The sequence below is a fragment of the Corvus kubaryi genome, unplaced genomic scaffold (genome assembly GCF_017639235.1).
Source record: "Corvus kubaryi isolate FWS band 111438036 unplaced genomic scaffold, C.kubaryi_AGA036_p1.0 37285, whole genome shotgun sequence".
Taxonomy (NCBI): Eukaryota; Metazoa; Chordata; class Aves; order Passeriformes; family Corvidae; genus Corvus; species Corvus kubaryi.
This window is the reverse complement of record NW_024581089.1, coordinates 3,158,824-3,181,305: the sequence shown is the minus strand read 5'-3', so window position 1 is coordinate 3,181,305 and position 22,482 is coordinate 3,158,824. Positions and strand designations below refer to the sequence as shown.

At 40.4% G+C, this 22,482-nt stretch overlaps 1 protein-coding gene across 4 annotated transcripts in view; it reads left to right on the top strand.

Moving 5' to 3' along the window:
- Positions 1–22,482, top strand: part of IARS1 (isoleucyl-tRNA synthetase 1) — an 89,171-nt gene that overhangs the window by 7,628 nt on the left and 59,061 nt on the right. For all 4 annotated transcript variants that reach the window (XM_042026762.1, XM_042026759.1, XM_042026761.1 and 1 more), the window contains exons 6-11: positions 722–804; positions 8,398–8,515; positions 11,173–11,320; positions 12,536–12,623; positions 16,362–16,422; positions 18,013–18,108. In XM_042026762.1, coding sequence (XP_041882696.1) covers positions 722–804; positions 8,398–8,515; positions 11,173–11,320; positions 12,536–12,623; positions 16,362–16,422; positions 18,013–18,108 — 594 coding nt within the window. The remainder of the gene's footprint in view (positions 1–721; positions 805–8,397; positions 8,516–11,172; positions 11,321–12,535; positions 12,624–16,361; positions 16,423–18,012; positions 18,109–22,482) is intronic.

The window sequence follows — 22,482 nt, the reverse complement described above, 5'->3', positions numbered from 1 at the left end:
GAGCTGGGGGTTTGGGTGGCTGTGAAATCCCACTTGTCCCAGTGAATCCCATAGCTGGCTCATTCCTCATTAGTGTCTGCCTGCTGGGCCATGGATGTGACCATGATCTGTCCTGAGGGAGGGACGAGCACCTGTCACTCCTGGGGCTTTGGCAGCCCTCTCATGGCTTTGGGAAGTCAGAGAAGGCAGTTGGCCCTGGAATAGTTTGATAACTTGTCACGTATCGATTTCTTTCAGCATTTCTTTGTCTTCAAGTTACATCATGTTTTCATGTAACTGAAAGCTGATAGACTACGTCTTCTGGGTTTTCACTGTCTCTGCAACAAGCAGTCTTAAAAATAGAAGTAAGACCACTGCAATGAAAAGCAATTTTCAGGCATTTGAACCTTGGCTGAACCTTGAGTGATTCACCATTTCTATTTGATGAATGATCCAAATGATCTACCATTTCTGCTGCGTTGAACACATTTGCCTGTTGTGTGACCTTGGTTCTAAATAACCATGCTCATGGTTTCATTCCTTCCTTATTTTTGCCTGTTTAAATACACTGTTTGGAACTATTATCAGGCTAAAATATTTTATGGATGTATTTCATTAATATGGGACAAACACTGCACTTAAAAACCCATTTGATGTTTATTTTACAGAATAAATATTAGTCATGTATCGTGATGATGCACTGTTAAGGTGCCTTTTAATCTCTGTGTTTGTGTCTTAACAGTTCAGTGTTACCAGATTAGGACGCTGGATTGACTTTGAAAATGACTATAAAACTCTTTACCCCGAGTTCATGGAGTCTGTGTGGTAAGTGAACATGTATTGCTTTATGGATTTGAAATGTGAAAAAGGCTTCAGTCATTGCAAACCTGTGCTGGTCCATGTATCACTGGCACTGTTCTGAAAATGCCAAATGCAGATAAAACATCAGGCAGAGTAATTAAAGTGATGTGAAATCTCTTGAAGTCCCAGTGACGGAATTAATTGTCCCATTTTTCCCTTCTTCAGGGTAGCAGGGCTTTGCAAAATAAAGTGCGCCAATACTGCCTTTAGTGAGCCCTGAAATCTCACTGCTCCATGTCAACTTAGAAGCAATTCTGAAGATCTATTAATATGTTCCTTGGTTGGTGTAGGAAATTACGTTATATCTCTGCATTCTTGATGTTCTTCACACTGTCAGCTGTAAATGGGCAAACTGTCCAAGCTCAGTTTAGCTCCAAACCTCTTCTTCAAGCCTGAATTTAGAGGCTGTGAATCTGCTGTTATCTTTTTCTTGGCAGCACAGTTTGACAACTGTCTTGGACTCCTGGTGCAGAGCTAAGTAAAGTTTGGGTGTTTTGGCAATGGATTCAGGGTGCCTGTTGGGATTTCAAAAGACAATACAACCTTCCAGGTTAAGAGGATAATAAGATTGGTTTAACACAGTGAAGAAATGGCAGCTTTGGGTCTTCTGGGTGATAGAATGACAAGGTGAATTGCAGGGAGAGGTTCAGCAGAGTATATGCTGACAAAAAGCCATTGTAAAGCAAATTATGTGTATATTAAAGTATTATTGGATGTTTGTTAAGATTAGTTTTACTAATCAGCTTTAATCATACAGTTAGTTTCATAAAGTTATGATAATGGATTGACAGACATTTTAGATGTCCCTGAAGCCACTGCAGAGGGCTGAAGTGCCAGTGAGATTTCAGTGAGCATTGGAAAGATGGTGGGAAGGCAGCAGATGTTTAACTAACTCAGCTGAAGAAACCCTGCATAATTAAAAAGCCAAAACTGACAAGAAACCTTTGTTTTGTAAATCACAAAAATACTTAGTGGCATCTCAAATTCTGTTTAACTGGAAGCTTAAAAACCAAACCTGACTTGAGCTAGCTGCAGGGTCTCGCTCAGCAGCCCAAACCTTTTTTTGGTGGTTTGTTTCTCCCACCACCTCTTCGAAAGGCAGTTTCTGGTCTTTCACCTGTCACAGAGATCACCTCCTAATGCTTGCTTTGATACAGACTCTAAAGTATAAACTTTGGGTCTGAAAACTCAGAAAAATTTCAGGAAGTACGTAGGCAGACAGCCACTTAATTGTACTTTTTTTGCTTCCTGATAGTGTTAAGTTTCTGTTAAGTCATGTAATGAAATGCATTTTCTGTTTTGAAAAATTGGGTTTTTTTGGGAAAGTCTCCTAGGACTGTCTCAGGGCTGAGGGAGATGATGCTTAAAGAGAGCCCTGTCACTGCAATTAGAGTGGTGCTTTTGACAGGGTAATGCACAATTTCCTAAAAATAAAAGAAAATAAATTGGATGGTTACCTAGGCAATCATCAGACCCAAAAGATGTTCCTGAAGTTACTTTTCATGTCCATCAGGAGTGCTAATTTGAGCTGTAGGTTCTATGCTTCTTTCTCAATTGATTTTAAACATAAATATATGCATATATGAGCTCCTTTTGAAATTCTTTAAAAAAAGTTTTAAAATTTAGTCTTCAGCTATGTACGAAAGAGAAACTGTAGATTAATTTCTGCATTGGCCTGTCCAGTGCTTTTACCTTGTTGTTGTTCTGTCTGTGGGAGAAAAATGCTGATTTTAGGTCCAGAAAAAAACCTGATTGTGAAAATGGTAGTGGGCATGGCAACTGTAGGTTTTGTGGTTAAAATATGGTAAGGAGTTTGTCTTTAGTCTTATAATCAGCTAAACCAGTCTGTTTAGGTTATTTTTTTTCTGGTCTGTAGCTCTTCTTGAGGGTTGCAGCTCTGGAGTGGTCTCAACTGGAATTTCTTTGTGACATGTGGTGTTTTCTTCTGTGTTTCTCTTGAGTTCAGTGAGATAATCCAGTACTTGTGATAAATGTTGTTTTCAGTGGTGGCTGATTCAATCCAAATCATTTAGATTGGAAATAATTTAGGACTCAGACACCAAATACATCTGTTATCTAGTATCTCTACAAAACAATATTAATAAGCTCAGAATGCTAGAGAGCATTTCTTTTTCATCTTTTATAATTGTCCTGGTGGCAATGACTGCTTTGTTGGCACTTTGGTGCTATGTCATATGATGACTGACTAAACTGAATTTTCAGCCTGCATAAATTTTGACTTACAAAAAAACATTCATTGGTGGAACTGTGGTATCCTGGCAGAGTTTTTCAGGGGAGGGTTGAAAGGTGGTGTCAGTAAGAGGTGATACTGTACTGCTTTCGATGTTAAGATACAGTCAACTCTGTATATATTAAATAACTTAAATAGAACTTTTAAGTTCTAATTCTGTAGAGTTTGTCCTGCAGTGGCTTGGATCTTAATTAAGGAGTGCCCTTCACTGGAACTGTGCAGTGACAGTGATCTTGAGCTGGTACGGCACAATCATGCAATATGTTCTTGCCTTTTATTTGTATGGTCACAAGACATCCAGTGAAAGGGAGAGGAGTTTGATGGGAGCTTAAACTTCCTACTGAGGTGGTCTGAAAGAAACCTTTGGGAGTTGGAGTAACTATAAATGATTGTCTTCACTGCTGGCTTGTTGCACAGGTGTGGGGCTGGATGTGAGTTTGCTCCTGGGGCGCAGTTCTCCCTGGGCTCCGGGGAAGCAGCCTGTGGGGTGCCGGGGCGAGGGGACGGCTCTGCTGGTCCCGGGGTGATGCCCAGGCCTTGGCCTCTCCTCCTGCTCCTCTGAAGGGTTGCTTGAGCAGATTCCTGTCACCATCTAGTGCCCGAATGAGCAACTGCGGGCTGAGCCTGATTCCGCGTTAGGGACAGTCCTGAGCTCCCCTTGGTGATGGAGCTCTGGGAGGAGGTGCCAGGGAGAGCTGGGCTCACCCCCGGCCTGCCCTGAGACAGGACCAGCACTCAGCATTAAACCAGCATGCTCTCAGAACAACACATCTCTGGTCCTAGCGGAAATCAGTGTTGCATGCTGTGTATTCCATGACTAGTGATTCTCTAGAGAGATACCGGTCATAAGAAATCTGATTTATCAGTTTTTCTATGAGCAACCTGTATTTTTTTTCCTCATTGTTGTATTTCTTTTGTGCATTAAGTTCTCTAGTCCCCTTGTTGTTACCTTCTCACCATTCCAGTCCTTGTTGTTGTATCTCCTTAACCTGTATTTTGAAGGAGGAGTACACTGTAGTCCCATGCCTGACCTTTGGGATAAGTTTAGCATCCATTTTAGATATTCACATTTCCTGTTACACAGGTATTTTGCATTTCTGGCTTGATCCAGAATCTCTCAACAAATACACTGTTCCAAAGATTACAACTTGGAGGCTAGACCTGGAGCTGGATGATCTCTGTATGCCAGGATTTTAAAGCTCTCGGTGGCAGTTGAGCATAATTTTTGATAACTTCTGTACTTAACAATTCCTAGGCCCTGGAACAAATAAATACTTTTCTTGACTTTCTTAAAGAGATGTCTTTCCAACATACTGTTCTAAAGACAGGCTGTGTTTGTTAGTGGAATTCATGTTCTACCTAAGTTAATGCTTTTTTGATTCATGTTCAGTGTTTTTTGAGCGGTTTTTTTTCTGGTTTTTTTTTTTCCTTAATCATCTGTTTTTGATTGTTGCTTTCTTTTTGATTTTATCTTGTCTATCAAGTGTTGTTTATGAGTCCCGGGAAAACCTTTTCCTCGGAAGCTCTGCTTCCCGTGATGCTGTTAGGATGCAGTGTTTGCTGAACTTGGAAATGACAGAGCTTCTTACATAGCATGGTGTTTGTGCCTGGATGTGTTTGATAGGCCTACAGAGGCTATAAAATTGTCATTTTACCTTGATACGAACTGATGTGAGGTCACAGCAATAATTTTGTCCATTTACCTATAATACCATGGGTATGTTGAAATCATAGACCTCTAGATCCTGCTGTGCTAATGCCCGCAGAACTGTTTACAGGTCCTGGTGTTTTTTCTTTAAAGAGGAAAAAAAAGGGGGGAAAGCACTTTATATGTGTTTGAAAATAAATCTCAGTGTTAATTATGAGTTAGTTTTCTGGAAAGGTTGGATTAGATACTGATCATTGCAAACAGAGCCCCTTGATCCCCCAAAGGAATGGCATTAAGAACTTGGGAAGCTCCAAGATCAAATCCCTCTCTTTGATGTGAACTGGATGTACGTGTTTGAGAAGTGCAGCTTGCTTTTGCATCTGCTGAGGATAGTGAGGGATGTTGGATTTCGTGTGGGATGCCAGGGCTGTTTGGAGTGCTGTACTGGCTGATTCAGTATCTTTTGGAAGCAAAGCCTTGCTCTGCAGGAGTTTGATTAAATCCATGTGGTGTTTGTGTGCTGTGTGTGTGACTTGGATGAACAAATACTGCAGCAAGGTTCTGGTTTCTTGGGAGTTCTGGAGAGAGCAAGGCTTTGTTATTGACTGGGCTTGAACCAGCTGTGTTAACCCATCATCACATTTCAGGAACAACAAATTGGTATCACTTTGGAAGTTAAACATTCCTTGCACCTTTAGGGACCAGATTCTCTCTTAACAAGAAGCTGAAATACGCATCTTGAATTTCACCTTTTCCCAAACTGCATTTTTCTTAATAAAGGTCTGAGTGCTGCTCCCTCAGCCAAGAGGATGAAACTAAATGTGTTTATGTTTGAGGAGAAATGTAGCAGAATTAGAGGAACAGGGTTTGACTTCTCATTTCTGTGTTTTGTTTGTCACTAGAAAGGAGCTCTGTGGTTTCCTTAGGTTATTATTTTTCTTTCAGATAGCACTGCAGTTTCAATTTTGGCTTACAAACCTGGAGCCCCTTTCTTGCAAAGTGTCAGCATTTTTTAAACATGAGGGTTAAACCATGTTTTGTGAGGTTATTGTCTAAAATACTGTGATGCCTTTAAGTGCCACCTGTAAGCGACTCTTACTGTTAGAACTAGGCTCATCATTGGCAGGTGCTGTGTTTCAGGTGGGAGCTGCTGCAGGGAGCTCTTTGGGAATCATCTCTGCAAGTCTGGTGATCACACACCAGCAGCTCACAGAAGCTTTTTTGTTAAGGAAGCCATTTAGAGCCATTTTTTTGAGATAACAAAAGAGCTTTTGTAGTGGTAATGAGGGCTGTGGTATCAAACAGCAGTCTTGACTCAATTATAATTCTGTTTATTCCGTGTGAATGGCTGTGTGATAACCTCCAAATGAGTGCTCGTTGTGGCCTGTGAGAAGCTCAGGAGAGGGATGTGGTGTGGAAGCCCATCCCTGCTCTGCAGTGCACAGCTGGAGCCCGGGGTGTGCAATGGGATGGGATTGCCACAGGAGGGAGATGCTGGCCTGGATTGGGAGCTTGGTAGCTCTGTGTTGTGCTCACCTTTCCTGAGCAGCTCCCTGAGTTTACAGTTATATTTACAGCTGAATTAAATATTCAGTGTTTCTCAGAGTAGTTTCTGTGTGCTGTTAGTAGGCAGTGTTCTATAGAAAGTAAAGTGGAGCCTTTTTCTATAGGTATTTTAGTTACTGGTTTTGAAAGGCAAATAGAACACCTTCAGTAGGAATGCTGTCACTTGTCACAGGCTGCCTTCATTATGCTCTGAGGGGGTAAGCATACATTTAAAGTTATTTTAACTCACACAAAAACTTGTGCAGTTAGCCAGCTCAAATTTGTATGCTGAAAGCTGGTGAATCTATATTCAGGGATCACTTTTATAAAAGACTGATCTGGATTTATACAAGTCTAAGTTGATAGACTTAAAATCTCCATTGTAAAATAGTCACTTGCTGCTCTGTTTCAGATTTGGGTTGGGGGTCAGGCAGCCACATCTTGCCTGTGGGTGACATTTCTTGGTTGAACAAGGTTTCTTCGGAGTTGTGTGTCAGGTAAGGCACCTTTGTAGGAGTGCACAGCTGTGAGAGATTTGTAGGTTTGGCTCCTCTGTGGCAGAACTTGATGCTGCTGAGGGTCACTGAGGATTTTTCCATCTCAGACTTTGGATTTTGTACTTTTTCTGATGTTAGTGATGACTTATAGGAGAGTTTTTGACTTTTACTGGAGGCCCATGGATGAATCTGATGGACTGCACATCTTTTCCATGTGACATTCTATATTCTCTCCAGCTGCCTAATCTGTAGTGTAAAGATTATTCTGATTAAGGCACCATGGGACTTTCATGTCAGCAAGACAGGGCATGTCTTTTGATATTCTTATTTTGGGCTACAGATAAAATCAGTGCAATAGTCTACTTGTGGTTTTTGTTGAAGATGATAATTTCAAGCATGGAAGACAAGACACTGACTGAAATACAGGTCCAGATTGTCAAGCACAAAACGACAGCCTGCAGAAAAAAGTGCTGCTTGCCAGGATGGGGTTGGTTGCTTAGCAATGAGCTATTTATCTGCAAAGGGACCCAGAAAAGGGATCAGGATGGTTTGAAAACAGTTTGGATAAAGGAGCTTTTAAAGTCAGCAGAGTTTTAACAGTTTCTATGTGAAATTCAAAATGATGAGGCTGTGCAGTAGCTCTGATTTGTGAGTTGAAGTTGGCAGGATTATTTAAGGCTTGCCCTCTCCTGCCTTACAGCCTGCAGGCTGTGCCACTGAGTGTGCAAGTCAGTGAGACATGAGAAGCTGATAAATGTTGATGATCTTTGAGGAAACCCTGGGGAATTCAGGGTTTGTCCATCACATGGACACTCTGAGCTGCTGTGTGAAGTGTTTCTCTTCCAGCTTCCATTCATCTTGAGCATTGACTCCATTTGTCAATGTAATATTAAGTGTAATATTTGTAATATTAAGTGCTGTCTTGATTATTTCAAGAAAACATAAAGATCCAGCTATGCTACAGGCTGGATTGATGATTTCCTAAGCAGAGTTAAGGCTTGGTATGAGACTGATCTTGGAGAGGATCTGAGTTCAAAGGAGAACATTAAATTGAGGCACCATAAAACTGAGTTCATCATTTTTCATGGTTAACTGTGCCCTCCTGTGAAAAATGCTCTTAGATTATCAGGATTTACTTGGGGTGGGTTGCAGGTGGCTCTGACCTGTATCTCTTCTGTGGCACTGGTTGCTGCAGCAGAAACTTAAGATCATGTGAGAAGTGAGCAGCCATGTCACTACTTGTCTCTTCTCTAAATTATGACTGATATCAGCCTTGTTAATTGTTCAGATTTCAAGTGATCTTTGTATTCAGGAAATCTGAGAAGGGATTTAGATGGAATAAAAATCCATATTGCTGATTAATCTATGTTCTGTGCAGCCAGTGCATGGAATACCAAGCTGCTAGAACCAGCTAAAGCTAAAAATCTGCCAGAAATGCAGTTGCAATCAATTACCTCTTTGCCTTTTGACTCGCAAATATTGTCTTTAGTTGATGATGGATTTTAAAAAAGAGGTGTAATTCAGAAAGAAACTCCAGCTAGAGCACAAACCCCATTTTGCAGTTTATTTACTAAATGTGAAACACCAAATTATTCCTTGTTCCTTGTGTATTTCAGGTGGGTTTTCAAGCAGCTCTATGACAAAGGGCTGGTGTATAGAGGAGTTAAGGTCATGCCTTTTTCAACTGCGTGCAACACCCCCCTGTCCAACTTTGAGTCCCATCAGAACTACAAGGTAAGTTGCAATCAGATTTCTCTATTCTCTTCTGTTTGGATATGAAGAGCTTTAGTACTTTTTGCTTGGTGGTACCTAAGCACATCATTACATTCCAAATTGGTAGTAAAAATCTAGGTAAATGGGTTAATTTTTACCACATTTTGCTGTATTTGTATGGATCACTTGATCTTAGACTTCTTCCTTGGTTACTACTTACAGATCTTTGAAGTGAACACTTTGTTTTATTGGGGTAAATTCCTCCCTCTCTGGGCTCTCAAGGTGGTACTGCAGTGGTGGATTTTTATGCTGAATTTTAAGAAGGGAGCTGCAGTTGTCCCTATGCACAAGAGGGTCTTTGACAAGGTTTTAATCTTCCGTGAGGGGATTCATAAGGAATGTCAAAGACACTGTAGCAGTAGGATAATGGCTCTTCTAAGAATCATTAATTTAGATTGGGAAACACCAGAAAATGTTCTACCTTATATAATACAGGGCTTACTGTGGTTTATAAAATGTTCCTTTAAAAGTGAATGACAAGATAAGGCAAGCGCAGCCTCTCGCTTGCAACAAACTCATGTTCATGTATATGAAAGCAGAACTTGTGTCCCAGTTTTTCAAATTCCATGTTAGTTTGTGGCTAGAGGTTTTGTATCCTTTCCAATCCTGACCCAGGCCTCCATATCATTATATTGTAAATCTTTCACTTGCATTGTGGGAGCAGAGCGCAAGCACAGATTGTACATCTGGTCTCTACATCTTGCCTAAAAAAGGCCAGTTTTCTGGCCAAAAATAGTATTTTTGAAACAAATGTTTAAATAGACTTGTAGTACAATGCAGCCCACAGATACCAGAGCTTTCTGTATTGCTGAGGGGTATTTATGCTGAAAAAAACCTGGTTTGTGATTTATGAAAGAGAGATTTGCAAAGATACCTTGATATTTGTGACTGTCTGACAACTGAAATAATTACTTCTCTTGTCCTTATTAACTGACATTTCACACAGGCTCAGATTAATGAGCTTTCTTTAGAACAAAGACTATTTTGGAGGGTTTGTGTATGTGTTCTCTTTTTCCATAAAGCTAGAGCTCGTTTTTTTCTCTTCTTGAGTCTTGATGAAATATTCAGATGCTGTTTCTTACTCTAGAACCAGAGGTGTGTGTGGCTGCTCTGCCACTCCATACAAAAATTATTTTTCTTATCTGCTATAAGTGGTGTTTGGAAGGTGTGGGTCTGTGAGCTGACAGGATTTATTCTTGGTGAGCACAGCCACTTCTGGGTGTGAAGCAGCTGTTGCCTTTCTCACAGTGGAAAGCTGCTGTTTATTGATCCTCTGAGAGCTGGGACACAGATCAGGAGCAGTAGGACACAAGAAGCATGTTCAGAACCAGAGCTGGGTGTCTAATGCACACTTGAGTTAACAATGCCAGCAGCTGGTGTTGCATTAAACTGAAGAAGTGGCATCTGCAGGTGAAATTTTAACAGCTAAAACACTACCTGATGCCATTACCTGTCAGCCTGGATGGCATTTTTTATGCTTTGCCAGTTGTTTTTATCTACCTGGTGAGCTGAGTGCTTCAGAAAGCAAAGTGAGTAGCCTGCAGTGCTGCCTTGCACTCAGTACAGACAGAACCGAGAGCTCGAGCTCTGCTTGGTATTGAGCGCAGGCCATGGGTTATGCAATATTTATGTTTTACTGTTGACTGCACCAGATGTTCACAGAAAATTCCCTCTGGAGCAGCCCTCAGCTCAGACATAAATAGCTGCCTGTCCCATGATGCCATTAACTGCTCCATGATGCTGGATGGAAACCAGAGCGCCTCGCACGAGATGTGTCGAGGCCACAGGACCTATTTCTGTGCTTAGGGTCGGTGTGCACGGCACCCTCTGAGTTGGCATTTAGAATTTCATAGTGAAAGTTTCACATTTGGAGGGTTAGACTTGCTTTTACAACAGCTTTTCATCGTATGTGAAATGTGAAGTGACTGAATAGGGTTGTACTTGGCTGACAGAAAAACTTGTTTTCAGTGGATTTTTTGGACTCATTTGAAGGTTAAGTTTTACAGTGTAGCTGACAAAGGTCTCCTTCCCTGAAGTTTCTTTTACTCTTAAACATTGATATACTCTTGTTTTTAAGTACTCCAAATGTTTTCCCCCTCCTTGTTAACAGCAGCTTCTTAATTAGAGATGAATCATTTTATGTGGTGGCTGTTCTTCCTAATCCCTGGCTACAGAAGAGAATGTGGAAAAGGCTTTGTTTAGTCGTATCTGAGAAACTGCTGATTTTCCTGACCCTTGAGATTGGTTCTAAACTTTGAAAATGGGGTTATAAGAGGTACCTAAAGGAACTGCACTTGTCTTTTCTTTGGTGTTTTGGCAGCAAATCCCCCAAATCTTCCAGCAAGTGGGAGATTTTAACCCTGTGGCCTTGTTGGACTAACAGACTGCACTGGTGTAATGAGGAACTCTGTGACTGGTGCTCTATTCTTGACTTAAATGCTGCCACTTCACCTTTTACATTACAGATTACAGTGGTGAACTAGGCCAGTTGCCAGATAGGTTTGGGTACATGGCAGTCAGAGTTACTGCATCTTAGATTTCCATTTTCTCACTCACATAGGCAGTAAAGGCTTTTTGCTGGCTCTCTTTTTACCCTTGGACTTTATCTTGTTTTTCAGGATGTTCAGGATCCTTCAGTGACTGTGAGCTTCCCACTGGAAGAAGATCCCAGTGTGTCTCTTGTCGCCTGGACCACGACTCCCTGGACCTTGCCCAGCAATCTGGCCCTTTGTGTTAACCCAGAATTGCAGTATGTAAAACTGAGAGGCAAGTATTAACTGCAGGGGACACACAACGAGCACCTCTTCCTTCCGTGCCTGTGAATATGTACTTATGTTTTGTATTATAGACTGGTTTAGGTTAAATTTACAGAACTTCCTGGGGGTTGAACCAGTGTTAGTTTGAAAGATGAGATCCACTTTGGATGTGGCTGATGATTTCCAACTGCTGTGCTCTTGTTATTTTACATGGTTTATGAGGACTGTACCTTGAAAATATTAATAGATGAAATAAAGAATAAAAAAAAAAGGGATGAGGTGCTTGTAGTCTTTAATTATACCTTCATCTACAAGCATCCCCCCTTTTAAAAAGAAATTAAACAGAATAGTAAGTAGGAATTTCCAGTTCTAACATAACCACATGAATCTGTTGTATGCCTAAGGTGATGTTAAACATAAAGTTCTGCAGTGAACTCCACATGTTTGGGTTTTTTTTCTATTAAGAGAGCTAAGTATGTTTCAGTTTTCAAAAGTTTTAACAGAAATTTGGTCATCTTAAAAAGAAATACTGAGTGCTTTCAGAAATAACATCTCACTTGCCTGAGGGGCTGAGTTGGGTTTGGATGTCTTTGGCTTGCTGCTGTGGGACAGTGGCCCTGACTGAGTTGGCAGGGTAGCAGCCTGAATAAAATTTGTCATTGAAGTTAGGAAATCAGGGTGGTTTGGGGTAGAAAATGAGTTTTCTTCATAACATTTCACTTTTTTTTTGTATTAACTTTCTTTGTTGGTATATGCTTCTTTTAGAAAGAAAGCCTAGCATGTAATTGAAATAGCAAATCTCAGGAAGGCTGCATAAAGTGCAATCATCACCTCACAACTTAATAATACTGATTTTATGTGGTAATTGTCCATCTTCCAATTGTTTCCCTCTGTTTCAATTGCATTTACTGAAACTTCTCAATTGCTTTTTTATTTGGCTCAGCCATAACAGACAAGAAAGGGTATTTCTGCCTCTGCAACAATAAAACACTGAAAATCAGTGGACTGGATTTCATCCTGTGGTTTCTGTTTAAACTTAGCCTTTGGAAAGTGTTCCTTAACTGGCTGTGTGGGGTAGAAGTAGCTGGAAAGTAGTAAAGGATTATTCTGGGCAGTTTTACAGCTACAGTGATACCATCTTGCACATATTGAAAGATTTCATAATGGTGCAAATGAGGGGATTAAACTGAGATTTGTGGAATTCCTGTTTTGTTTTATATTCTAGATAAGGCCACAGGGAAGATTTACATTTTGATGGAGTCCAGGCTGGTGGCACTGTACAAATCTGACAGTGAATATGAAATACTTGACAGGCAAGTACATAAATGATTACACTTGCTAATTTTCAGTGTTTTTCTAGATCAGAAGTTAAATGTTTTCAAGAAGATGGATTTCCCTGCATGTGTGTTTATATTGCAAAAATCTGTAAAAGGAATTGAAATTTGCTGGAACAAATTGGTCTTGTATGTGAAGCTACAAGCAGAAAAAAGTTTCATTGGGTCCTTGTATTGTGGTGAGGAAAAAGGGTTCCATAGTCCACCCCTTTCCTGTGTGTTCACAGTAATGTAAAAGTTTGAGAAAATGCTGGAGCTGGTCCAAATGCCTTCTTCTACACATTCTGTAAATATTTAAAGGGAAATGGGCAAAACAATCCCATATCCCATTGTTTTTAGCAAATATTACTTCTGTAGTTGGTGGCAGTCATTGCTTTTTGCAGAGTGGTTATTCATCTTGGTTAGGTGGAAAAATAGGAATTAATTAAGAAGTCAGACTGGGCAGGGGGTGCAGGTGTTAAACAAATATTTGTTTGCTCACTTTATTCAAGCAAACCAAAAAACCCAATAAAAACCTACATAACACAACCACAATAAAAAAAAATAAAGACTAGAAATGTTTTTGAGAATAACACCCTTTCTTCACTGGCATCAATTTCTATTTTTGTCTTTTTATCAAGCAGTTGAAAGCTTTAAATTGAAAAAGTGGAGGCTGTTTCAGCTAAGCAATTGCATGTGGTCATTAAATTAGGGAAATACAGAGCAGGAATGTTTGTTTAAGATGTTTCCTATTCTGATGGCTCAAACTGGGCAGTTGAGTAATTTTATATCTCTGCATTGATTTCCCTCCTTCCCCCCCCTCTATGAGAATGCTCTTAATCTGTCACTTGGTCTGTACCAATTTAAGATGGTGTTCAGTTTCTAAAGATGATGTTCAGTGCTCTCATTCTTCAGGGCTGGCTGAACTTCCCGATCTCTGTAGTTTTTTCCTTCCCTCTGAGTCATCAGTGAAACCACTGAACAGTGTCAGTGTTAGGATGGTCCTGCCAGGATACCACTGGGAATTTTCTTTTGGTCTGAGACTGAATTAACAACAACTTTTTCTCTTGAAATGGTGGTGTATCCACCAGGTCAGGTATTTGTGTGTGTTGGAATGATAAAGTATCCAAACTCTTACTAATGTTAAGACCTAAATTTGATCTGCTTGCTTGCTATCCAAGCTGGTTAGTCTGCCCCAGAAAATGTGGCTTTGTGTGGCTTATTCTTGACAAATTCACATTGTATGTTCTTCAGCACTTACTGAAAACTCTCAGTCACTTAAAGTTGAATCAGGTTTTTAGATGTGTCTCAGTGGTTTTTAGATCCATCAGTGCTTCAGTTCTCTCAGGAAATACAGATACTCTTTCCCTTTTTGGTCTTTTGAAACCTGTTCAGAGTGTCTAAAAACTAAGCCTTCTATCAAACCACTTTTTTTTCTTAAGTATTTTTAAATACATTTGCTTTAGGCTTAAAAAAGAAGCCAACTAGCCCATATATTACATTTGTTGATCTGTTGTCTTTTGCTTCCAAATTCTTCTTTTAATGCATTACTACAAATCTAACTTCAGTGTGACTGCAGTCATTCTATTTCCAGGAATGCACAGAACATTTTGGCCTTTTTTGATGTGGTGTCTTCATCAGAAATGTGAGGAGCCTGCTCTTTAAGGCAATCATACACATTTCAGATGTTGTATTTATGTCTCTGACTAATGGTATTTCTAACACCACCTCTCAGCCCCCCAGTCTTTAATGATTTTTTAAACATTTCCTTTTTTTTTTTTAATCTCTGCATCCATAAGGCTGCTAGCAAACCTCTCTGCAGAGCAGTATATTTCAATTCTTTCTGTATTAGTGCTACAGTCTCTTTTCAAGCTGATTTCTGTTTTTGGTCATGCTCCAGTTTGTCTGTTATGTAATAATTAATTTTCTCAAATGTGAAATGTGAGACAATTAAAAGGTAGCTGGTAGTTGAATGGATCTTTGAAAGATTTAGATCTGTATGTGAGCTTGTGGAAATGAACTTTCCCACTTCTGCTCTTAACTTTTTTCTTCCTTTAGCTCACTTCTAAATTCTCAAGCAGTCAGGCCCTTGAGGGAGAAATTTATGCAACTTAATCTGTATCAGACATCAGGCTGAGGGCAGGGAATGGTCTCATTGAAAATGTTCAGTGTCTGAAGTCCCCTGAACTTGGCTGCTTTGCATTGATGAATTGGTCTGGGTGTATTACCCCAATTTTGGCCATTGAGTGGCTTCTTGTTTTATTTAGCAGTGGTAGATAGGACGTGACTGTTGAGAATCTTCCTCCTCTTTTGTTACACTTCAGTCGTTTGGCATATTAAACATTTAATTTCTTTGCACTGTTTTCCCTTGTTGTCTCTTTTTGGATTCTAAAGAATCCAAACCAGAGATTGCTGATCTCCTGGGAGTGAAGGATTGCTGCAGTGATTTTAGATGAGTCTTACCACTATAACTTAGGTCACAAGAAGGCACCGTTGTATAAATTTTCAGGCTGAAGTTCAGGACTTTGACAAACAAAGTATTTCAGATGCCAAAATGAAAATCAGGAATGTGATCCACAACCTTTACCTTTCTCTGACTTGTGTTAAATAAGACTATAAATACTGCTGGTTTTTTTTTTAAAGCCAATTCTGGTGCTTCACATTCCCACATCTGTGTGGCTGAGCACTGGGATACTTTGCTCTCATCTGATCCTGATTAAGCACCTCAAACATTCCTAAGGCTGTTTGTAATATAAAAACACATAAACCATCTGCAAAGCCGTGGCTTAAAATAGAAGTCTCCCCTTTTCCTAGAGGATATTGTGTGTGCTGGGCTGAGGAGTCATGCTCTTGAACTTGGCAGTAAATGCTGCTCGAGGTCCTTTCTGTGCAGTGCAACAGCTTTGAAGAGTCCCCCACTTTGAAGGAGTCAAGTGTTTTATGGTTTGACCATTGTTTGGAAGTTGTAGATCAAGGGGAGCGTAGGGAGAGACCACAGCTGTGACACAGTCGGAGATCCAGCCCATCTATTAGATTAAGATATGTTTTAGCTGGATTTTTTCCCCTGAAATTGGATGATTTAAGCACTTTCAGGAGAGTTCTGAGCTGCAAATCCCAACCTAATCACTGTCTTTGTCAGCTGCTGTCAGAAGCCTGAAGGGAGCCAGACCTGCAGGCTCCATCTCTGCCTTACATTTCTTGTCTGACTCAGCTGGTTCCTCAGCCAGTCCTGTCTGTGTTGGATCATTCCCTGAGATGCCTGTGGAGAGTTTGGATGCCCAGTTCTAGAATAAGGAATGAGGCATCTGAGCTTTAAAGGCTGCAATACCCTGCGTCACAATCTTCTGCACATAAAACTTCAGGTGTTTCGGATCACTGTTTAGTTCTCTTGGACATGCTGAGGTTTAGGGCTTTGTTGTTATGGATACTGTGTTTTATCCAGAAGATTCTTGCCCAGATTTACCATAAAGAGCTTGTCATTAATGCTTAATTCCTCTATTAATTTACATTGATTGATTGAAAGTCCATCAGGTACAAGTTAATGACTGGTAGCAGAGATGCATTAAGAGACATTGTTTTTTCTCCAAGTCCACATTAACCACAGAGGTGGGAAACAAACTTAAGGAAATACTTTTCATCTTCTGAAATCAAATTCTGTCAGGGAGATGAAGAAGCAAATAGGAAAAAAAAACAATTTCCAGGTTGTTAATTTATGTTCTTATAAATCCTTCTCCTCAGGTTTCCTGGCATTGCTCTTAAAGGCAAGAAATACAAACCACTCTTTGAATATTTTATTCAGGTAAGATGAACAAGTTTGGTGTTTGATACAGGATATAAAGACAAAAGTAAAACCCATTCTGAGTATTCCTTGTTTATATTATGGAAAGATCTTAAGTTCTAATAACAAACTCCAGTTTGTTAAGGTATTAAGGTACCTTAAAATCCTAGTGCAAGTTTGAAAAACAGTATTGACTTCTTTCTCTAATATTTTTTTCCTTGAAGTTTTAAATATATTCAGAGTAAAAATTGGGTGATAAATAGAAGTTTGATTTCAGATTGCAAAGAAACTTCAATACACATTAATAAATAGGCAGTATTCTCTCATTTTCTCATCTGCTGAGTGTCTCTTGTCTGCCTCCTAAGTTGACAAGCTTTGTCTTCACAAGGGAATGACTCTGACTTTGGATAACAATCAGACATGGTCATGTTTTCCACTGAAGAGTTAAAAGCCTTTGTTAAAAACCTACTGATACATCAGATTTATCTGGATGTCCTGTGCAGCTTTTAAGCACTGCATTAGCTCTGGCATCCCAGATGATAAAAGAATGTGTAGCAATAGGGAGAGGGTGTAGAAAAATTTTCTATTTTTTAAAAAAAAATTGGATTAAAACCATTAAATTTTTCAAAGAGGAGAAGTACAGCCCTGCTGGCCAGGCAGCTGTGAACTCCTGTAAGGGATTTGGTCACTTGTGACACCTTCTGTTCTGAAATATCTGCAGGAGTCAGCAAAGGTGGGAAAACCTCTGTAGGGAGCAGGGACTGATATTTCCAGAGGAAAGTCAAACACGGCTGAATGTGGAAAATTGGACTGTGGATCTGAGGTTTGGAACGGATAAATTTTTTGAGTCTTGCTGTACTTGTAAGGAGCAGATGGGGCATCCACAATTTTTTGGTTTTTATACAGAATGGAGGTCTTATCTCAAAATATCTCCCTCCAGAATAAGCCAGACCTAATAATTTTGTAACACATTTGGTTCAGCTGTGACTGCACTGTTTTTTGTTTTTTTTTTTACTATTTTTGTTTTAAGGAATAGTAAATAACCCTTCATTTTTCATTATCTTTATACTGAACACACTGAAAATTGTCGTAGCTTTTCTTAGCAATTTTTTTCTGGATTTTCTCTTCTCTCTGTTTTTAGTTGGTATTTACCATGCTCTCATTCTCTGGAGGAAATAAGGAAAATGTGTGACTATAAAAGCAAACTTTGATTTAAAGGAAGAGGTAAAGGGGACATACAAAAATGCAGGAAGACTTCTGTACCTTTCTTGGTTGTGTCCTCACGTTCAGGAGTGTATTGATTGCAGTCTGTTAAGTACAGAGCTGTGTGAAGATCTGTGGCTTGAAGAGTAATTGACTTGGAGGCCTTCTGGAGAGGTGTGAGATTTAATCACACTTGACACTCTTTAAATGAAGTGCACAGGTGTCTGGGCTATGGGAAGTCAGTAAGTCATGTTAGGGATGTCACATTTTACTGTGTCACTGATTTTTGATGCAGTTCTTCCCTTTTTTGTGTGCCTCGTGGCTCTGCTAGATTCTTGAAAATCCTGGTTTGCTGTATGTGTGTAAATATATATCTATATGTAACCCCCCCATATTTTTGTGTTACAGTGCAAAGAAAAAGGTGCCTTTACTGTGGTAGTGGATGGTTATGTGAAGGAGGAGGAAGGCACAGGAGTTGTCCATCAGGCTCCCTACTTTGGTGCTGTAAGTGTGAACTACACATTTATAATGTTAATTTTGTTCAGCACACGTTGTATGGCTTTCCAGCTCCTGGGGACTCTCTCAGGGTGATAGATGTTAAACAATCTTCCCATTTGCTGCTTGAAAATGTAAGAATATCATGTAGCTTTGTAGTCTAATGAGCTCTTCCACTTAGTGCCTGTGCTAGACTGGAGATTTTCGTGTCCCTCGCTTTGGTTTGTGTTGTGGTGTGTGAGCTGAACTCACCACTGTGTCTTCTGAGTGTCATTGATTTCAGCTTTTCTCGAAGTCTGAAGCTAGAGCTTCGAGCAGGGCTGATCTGTAGCACTGCAGTGAAAACTGGCTCTGCTAAGTGATAATTTTGGTTGGGAACAGCAATTCTGCTCAGCACACTGCCCCTCTTCAGCGTTTCAATTTCATTACTCGCTGGGCTTTTAGAGAATGAGAAAATGCTTTCTCTTGCTTTTGTCCTGAGACTTTATCCCTTGGTGTGAAAGGATTTTGTTGCACTCCATTCTTTTTTTTCCTGTCTTTATTGTCCCTTCCCTCAGTCTGTTCTTTTTTTTAAGGCTAAGAGGAATGATTTGTCATGGATTTAATAATTTCAGTTTTTAGACACTTGAATTAAATGCACTAGTTTAGGCTCATTGTCCTTTTTGTAGAGTGTCCTGTCTTCAGCTATTATCCAAAGATGCCCTCAAAAAACTTGCAGTGCCTAGCAATTAGCAATCCCTGGACCACGAGCTCTGTCATAATTTCCAGAAACTTGGCATTAGCAACAGGCCTCTTTGTATTCATGTGAGATAGCCCATCCTCTTCCATCCTTTTTTCCCCACATTCTTCTGAAGGGTACATCCATTGTGGTGGTGTTTCCCTTGTCAGGATGAACATTGATATGAAAAGATGTTCCAGCTTTATATAGCTCTGAATAAAGAAAATTAGAGTGGGCTGTGCTAGCAGTTAATAAAGAAAATGGTGGTGGCTGGTCAAGTGTCCTCAGGAGTATAAATCCTGTCACACTTCTGCTCCTTAGACTCTCCCCTGGAGCTGAGTCTTGGATGTGCCAGAGGGGTGAGAATTGGTTAAGAGTCAGGAGCTCTTGCTGTGGGAGATGGAGGGAAGGAAAGGAAGAGACTGCCAGTAGGGAAGGAGCTCTGGAAGAACCTTTACCTTGGCTGCTTTAAGAGTGGTTTGTGTATTTGCACAGTCCAGTTAAACTTGTTGGAAACAGCTTGTTGGAAAGGTTGGCTGGCCACTTAGAGCAAGGATTATCTGCCCTCTTTTATTTGATTTTTTAATAAGCCCACTGAGTTTTGTAAACAGAGGAAAAAATATTTTTTCCCTCTCTCTCCTGGGAAATCAGCAATTACTTGTAAAACATTTTTTTTTTTTTAGGAAAAAACCTGAGAGTAACAGTTAAATGCCTCACAAAGAAAAAAAAATATAAAACATTGTGTGAGGAAAAAGTGCACAGACATTACAAACAGAACTTGGCACTCATCAGCTAAGGAGAGGTTTGAGTAGATAATGCTTGGTACAGGGGTCTGAGTCAATGGGCTCTGCTGCCTTCAGAAGGAAAGTGCACAGTATTTGTTGCATTTAATGCTGCTGCCTTCTTTTTGGGGTGCACGTAGTGCAGTTTTGACAGAAGATGATTTCTGTTCAGAAAAGCTCACAAAGGTCCTGGTTTAAGGTCAGGATTTCCTCATGATGCAGTAGGCTCTGTGTAGAATACTGTTGGTAGGCCTTTCGACAGGCTTAGATGAAAGAAGGGAGATAGTTCATGGTGGCAGACAGGATTGTCTTCTTGGTTAATTGGCTCCTCTGCACCTTCCTGTTGTGTTGAAGGTGGATAGAAAAGGGATAAGTGGACCAGGAGGGTCAGAGGAGAAGAAATAGAGCAGAGTCCTTCACAGCAAGCCTCGAGTCTTGTCTCTGTTCCTTCCTGTCAATATAAGTGAGTCCCTTTGATAAACAGAGATGGAAGGTCAGGGGTTTATTTATTTATTTATTTTAAATCCTGCTTACTGATACATGTTCTGTATTGCTAATAGCTTAGAGATGTATCCTCCAACAAAATTGAAAGTAAAAATTCACCTTCAGTTAGTTCCAGGATATGTAGTTTCATTGTCTTGTGTGATGCATTTGCCAAATAGAAGCTGCCACACCGTATCAGAGCACTCTATTATTTCAGTTCAAAAGACATCAAAATTAAAGCTCACAGAACAAGACAAACCTGTATTAAAAATGCTGTAAACTCATTGTGCCTCCAGATGAACATGACACTAAAATTCAGCTGCTCAGGCATTTCATCATATGTAGATGTACCTGCAGTCAACTTAAAAAGCTTTAGTAACACTTGAATTTGCATACAAAGTTTTAATTTGCAGTACTTCTAGTGCCTGCTCAGACTGTGACACAGAAGTTTCATAGATCTGTTACTGATGCACTTTTTGTTCAGTACTTTGCAAAAGTGTTGTTGGTTTTTGCTAAGAGGTGCTGCAGGTGAACCTTTGACTTCATGTTTCTGTTGTTTTGTTAAAATTTCAGATAAAAAAGCTTTTGATTTCTCGTAAGTGAGCTGTTTACTAATTTTGTGCATTACAACTTCTATGTGTAATCTTTTGAGGGATTTTGAGGTACAAAAATGACCACTGTAACTCCTATCCTGGTAAAAAATGATGTTTGTCTTAGCTGTTATTTGAGCTTAGCACTTGTGGATTCCTTGTACGTACCTGAATATATTCTTGCCTTGTGGTTTCTGAAGGAAATCTTCATTAAATCAAATGGCAGGTCATCTGGAGAGCTTCCATTCGAGTTTGTTGTTCAAAAGCAGGGAGCTGACTGCAGAAAGGCAGAGCAGCAGAGCCCTTTGTGTATCCTTGGCTGCAGCAGTGCTGCAAGTGGAGCTGAAGCACCTCTTGACCGAAGTGCTGCCGAGGGGAAGGTTTGTTGTGATGTCTTAGCAGGGTTGTGAGTGTGCCAGGCTTTGTAGTCTGTGCTGGCTGCTGCTTCAAAGCCTTTAACAGCTCACTGCCAAATCAGGGCTGACATCAGCTCTGTCATTTGGCCCGTATTTTAAACCCCCCAGCCTGCTCCCAGTCCCTCAGCAGTAACAGCTGAGGAAAGGCTGGCAGAGAAGGGGCTTATCGCCGTCATCTCCTGACTGAAGGAGCTGGGTGACCAAGTGCAGGGTGAACAAACGTGTGATGGCTTTCTGCAGCTGCTGGGCAGGGGGAAGAAGCTGTGCTCTGGAGGAAGGGAGTGCTGGAGCTGAAAGGATTTGCTGTTTCTCTGTGTAAAGCCTTAGTCTATGAAGCAGCCAACTTCCCGGTCTGTGGATGAGTCTTATCCTTGTAAAGTACAAAAGGTCTGGCTTGGGGGAGCTGGGAGCCACAGGGATGGTGGGGAGAGCTGAAGGTACAGGATGAGGACACAAAGGACCTGGAAGCCCTGCCCTGGCACTCCAGAGCTGGCTCACGTGTGTTGGTTAGATCCAGGGAAGGAGAAGGCAGCGAGCTGTGGAGCACTGGCCTGTGGGATGTGCATTTTACACACTGGCTCTGGTGTGGTGTCCTTGGTCAGGCTGAGGGTGCTTTAGATGCAGCTCCTGTGAAACACCTGCTCTGTATCCTGCAAGCAATTACTGTAACTGGATAAGGTGCAGATTTACTCTGACTTCAGACTTGAAGTTAAAATCTGAACTTTTCTACCCCACTACTAATTTTGTTTTAAGTGTTTCTCTGATGCCATTATTGTTCAGTCATGTTCAGGAAAGTCTGAAGCAGCTCTCTTTTTTTCTTTTTTCTTACTGGTACAGGAAATTAAAAATTTAAGTGGAGACTGGCCAGGAAAAAAACTTATGATGCTGTCCATGTGTGGTTCTTGGTCAGTAGCATTGCCTATGGGCCAAAAAAGATTGAGAAATACAGGTTTAAAGGCTTTGGATCATTAAGACATTCAGAAAATGGGATTGCTTATGTGAAATGCCAGAATCAGATTGATTAAAACAACCTGCCTTCTGAAAAATGCCATGTTGGCTGGAGAGCTGGGGAGATCCAGGCTCTGGCTGGGATAGGAGCAGGATGGAGTGGTTGGCAGTTCCTTTGCCATGCAGTGGTATCCTGAAGCCACACATAAAAAACATGTGTGCGTATATGTGCATTGATGTGCATAGAAAAACGTGCACATATCCCCTGTACTAGGTGAGAGTCTGAAGAAATCATAGTTTTCTGCATGAATAAAACTACAATCCTATAAAACAAGACTTTCTCATAAGTATTTGGGATTAGTGAAGGCTGAGTATTTTGCTATTCTTGTCCAGTCATCACATTTTCTGTTTAATATTTAATTTCTGTTTCGAGGGATGGATTTTTC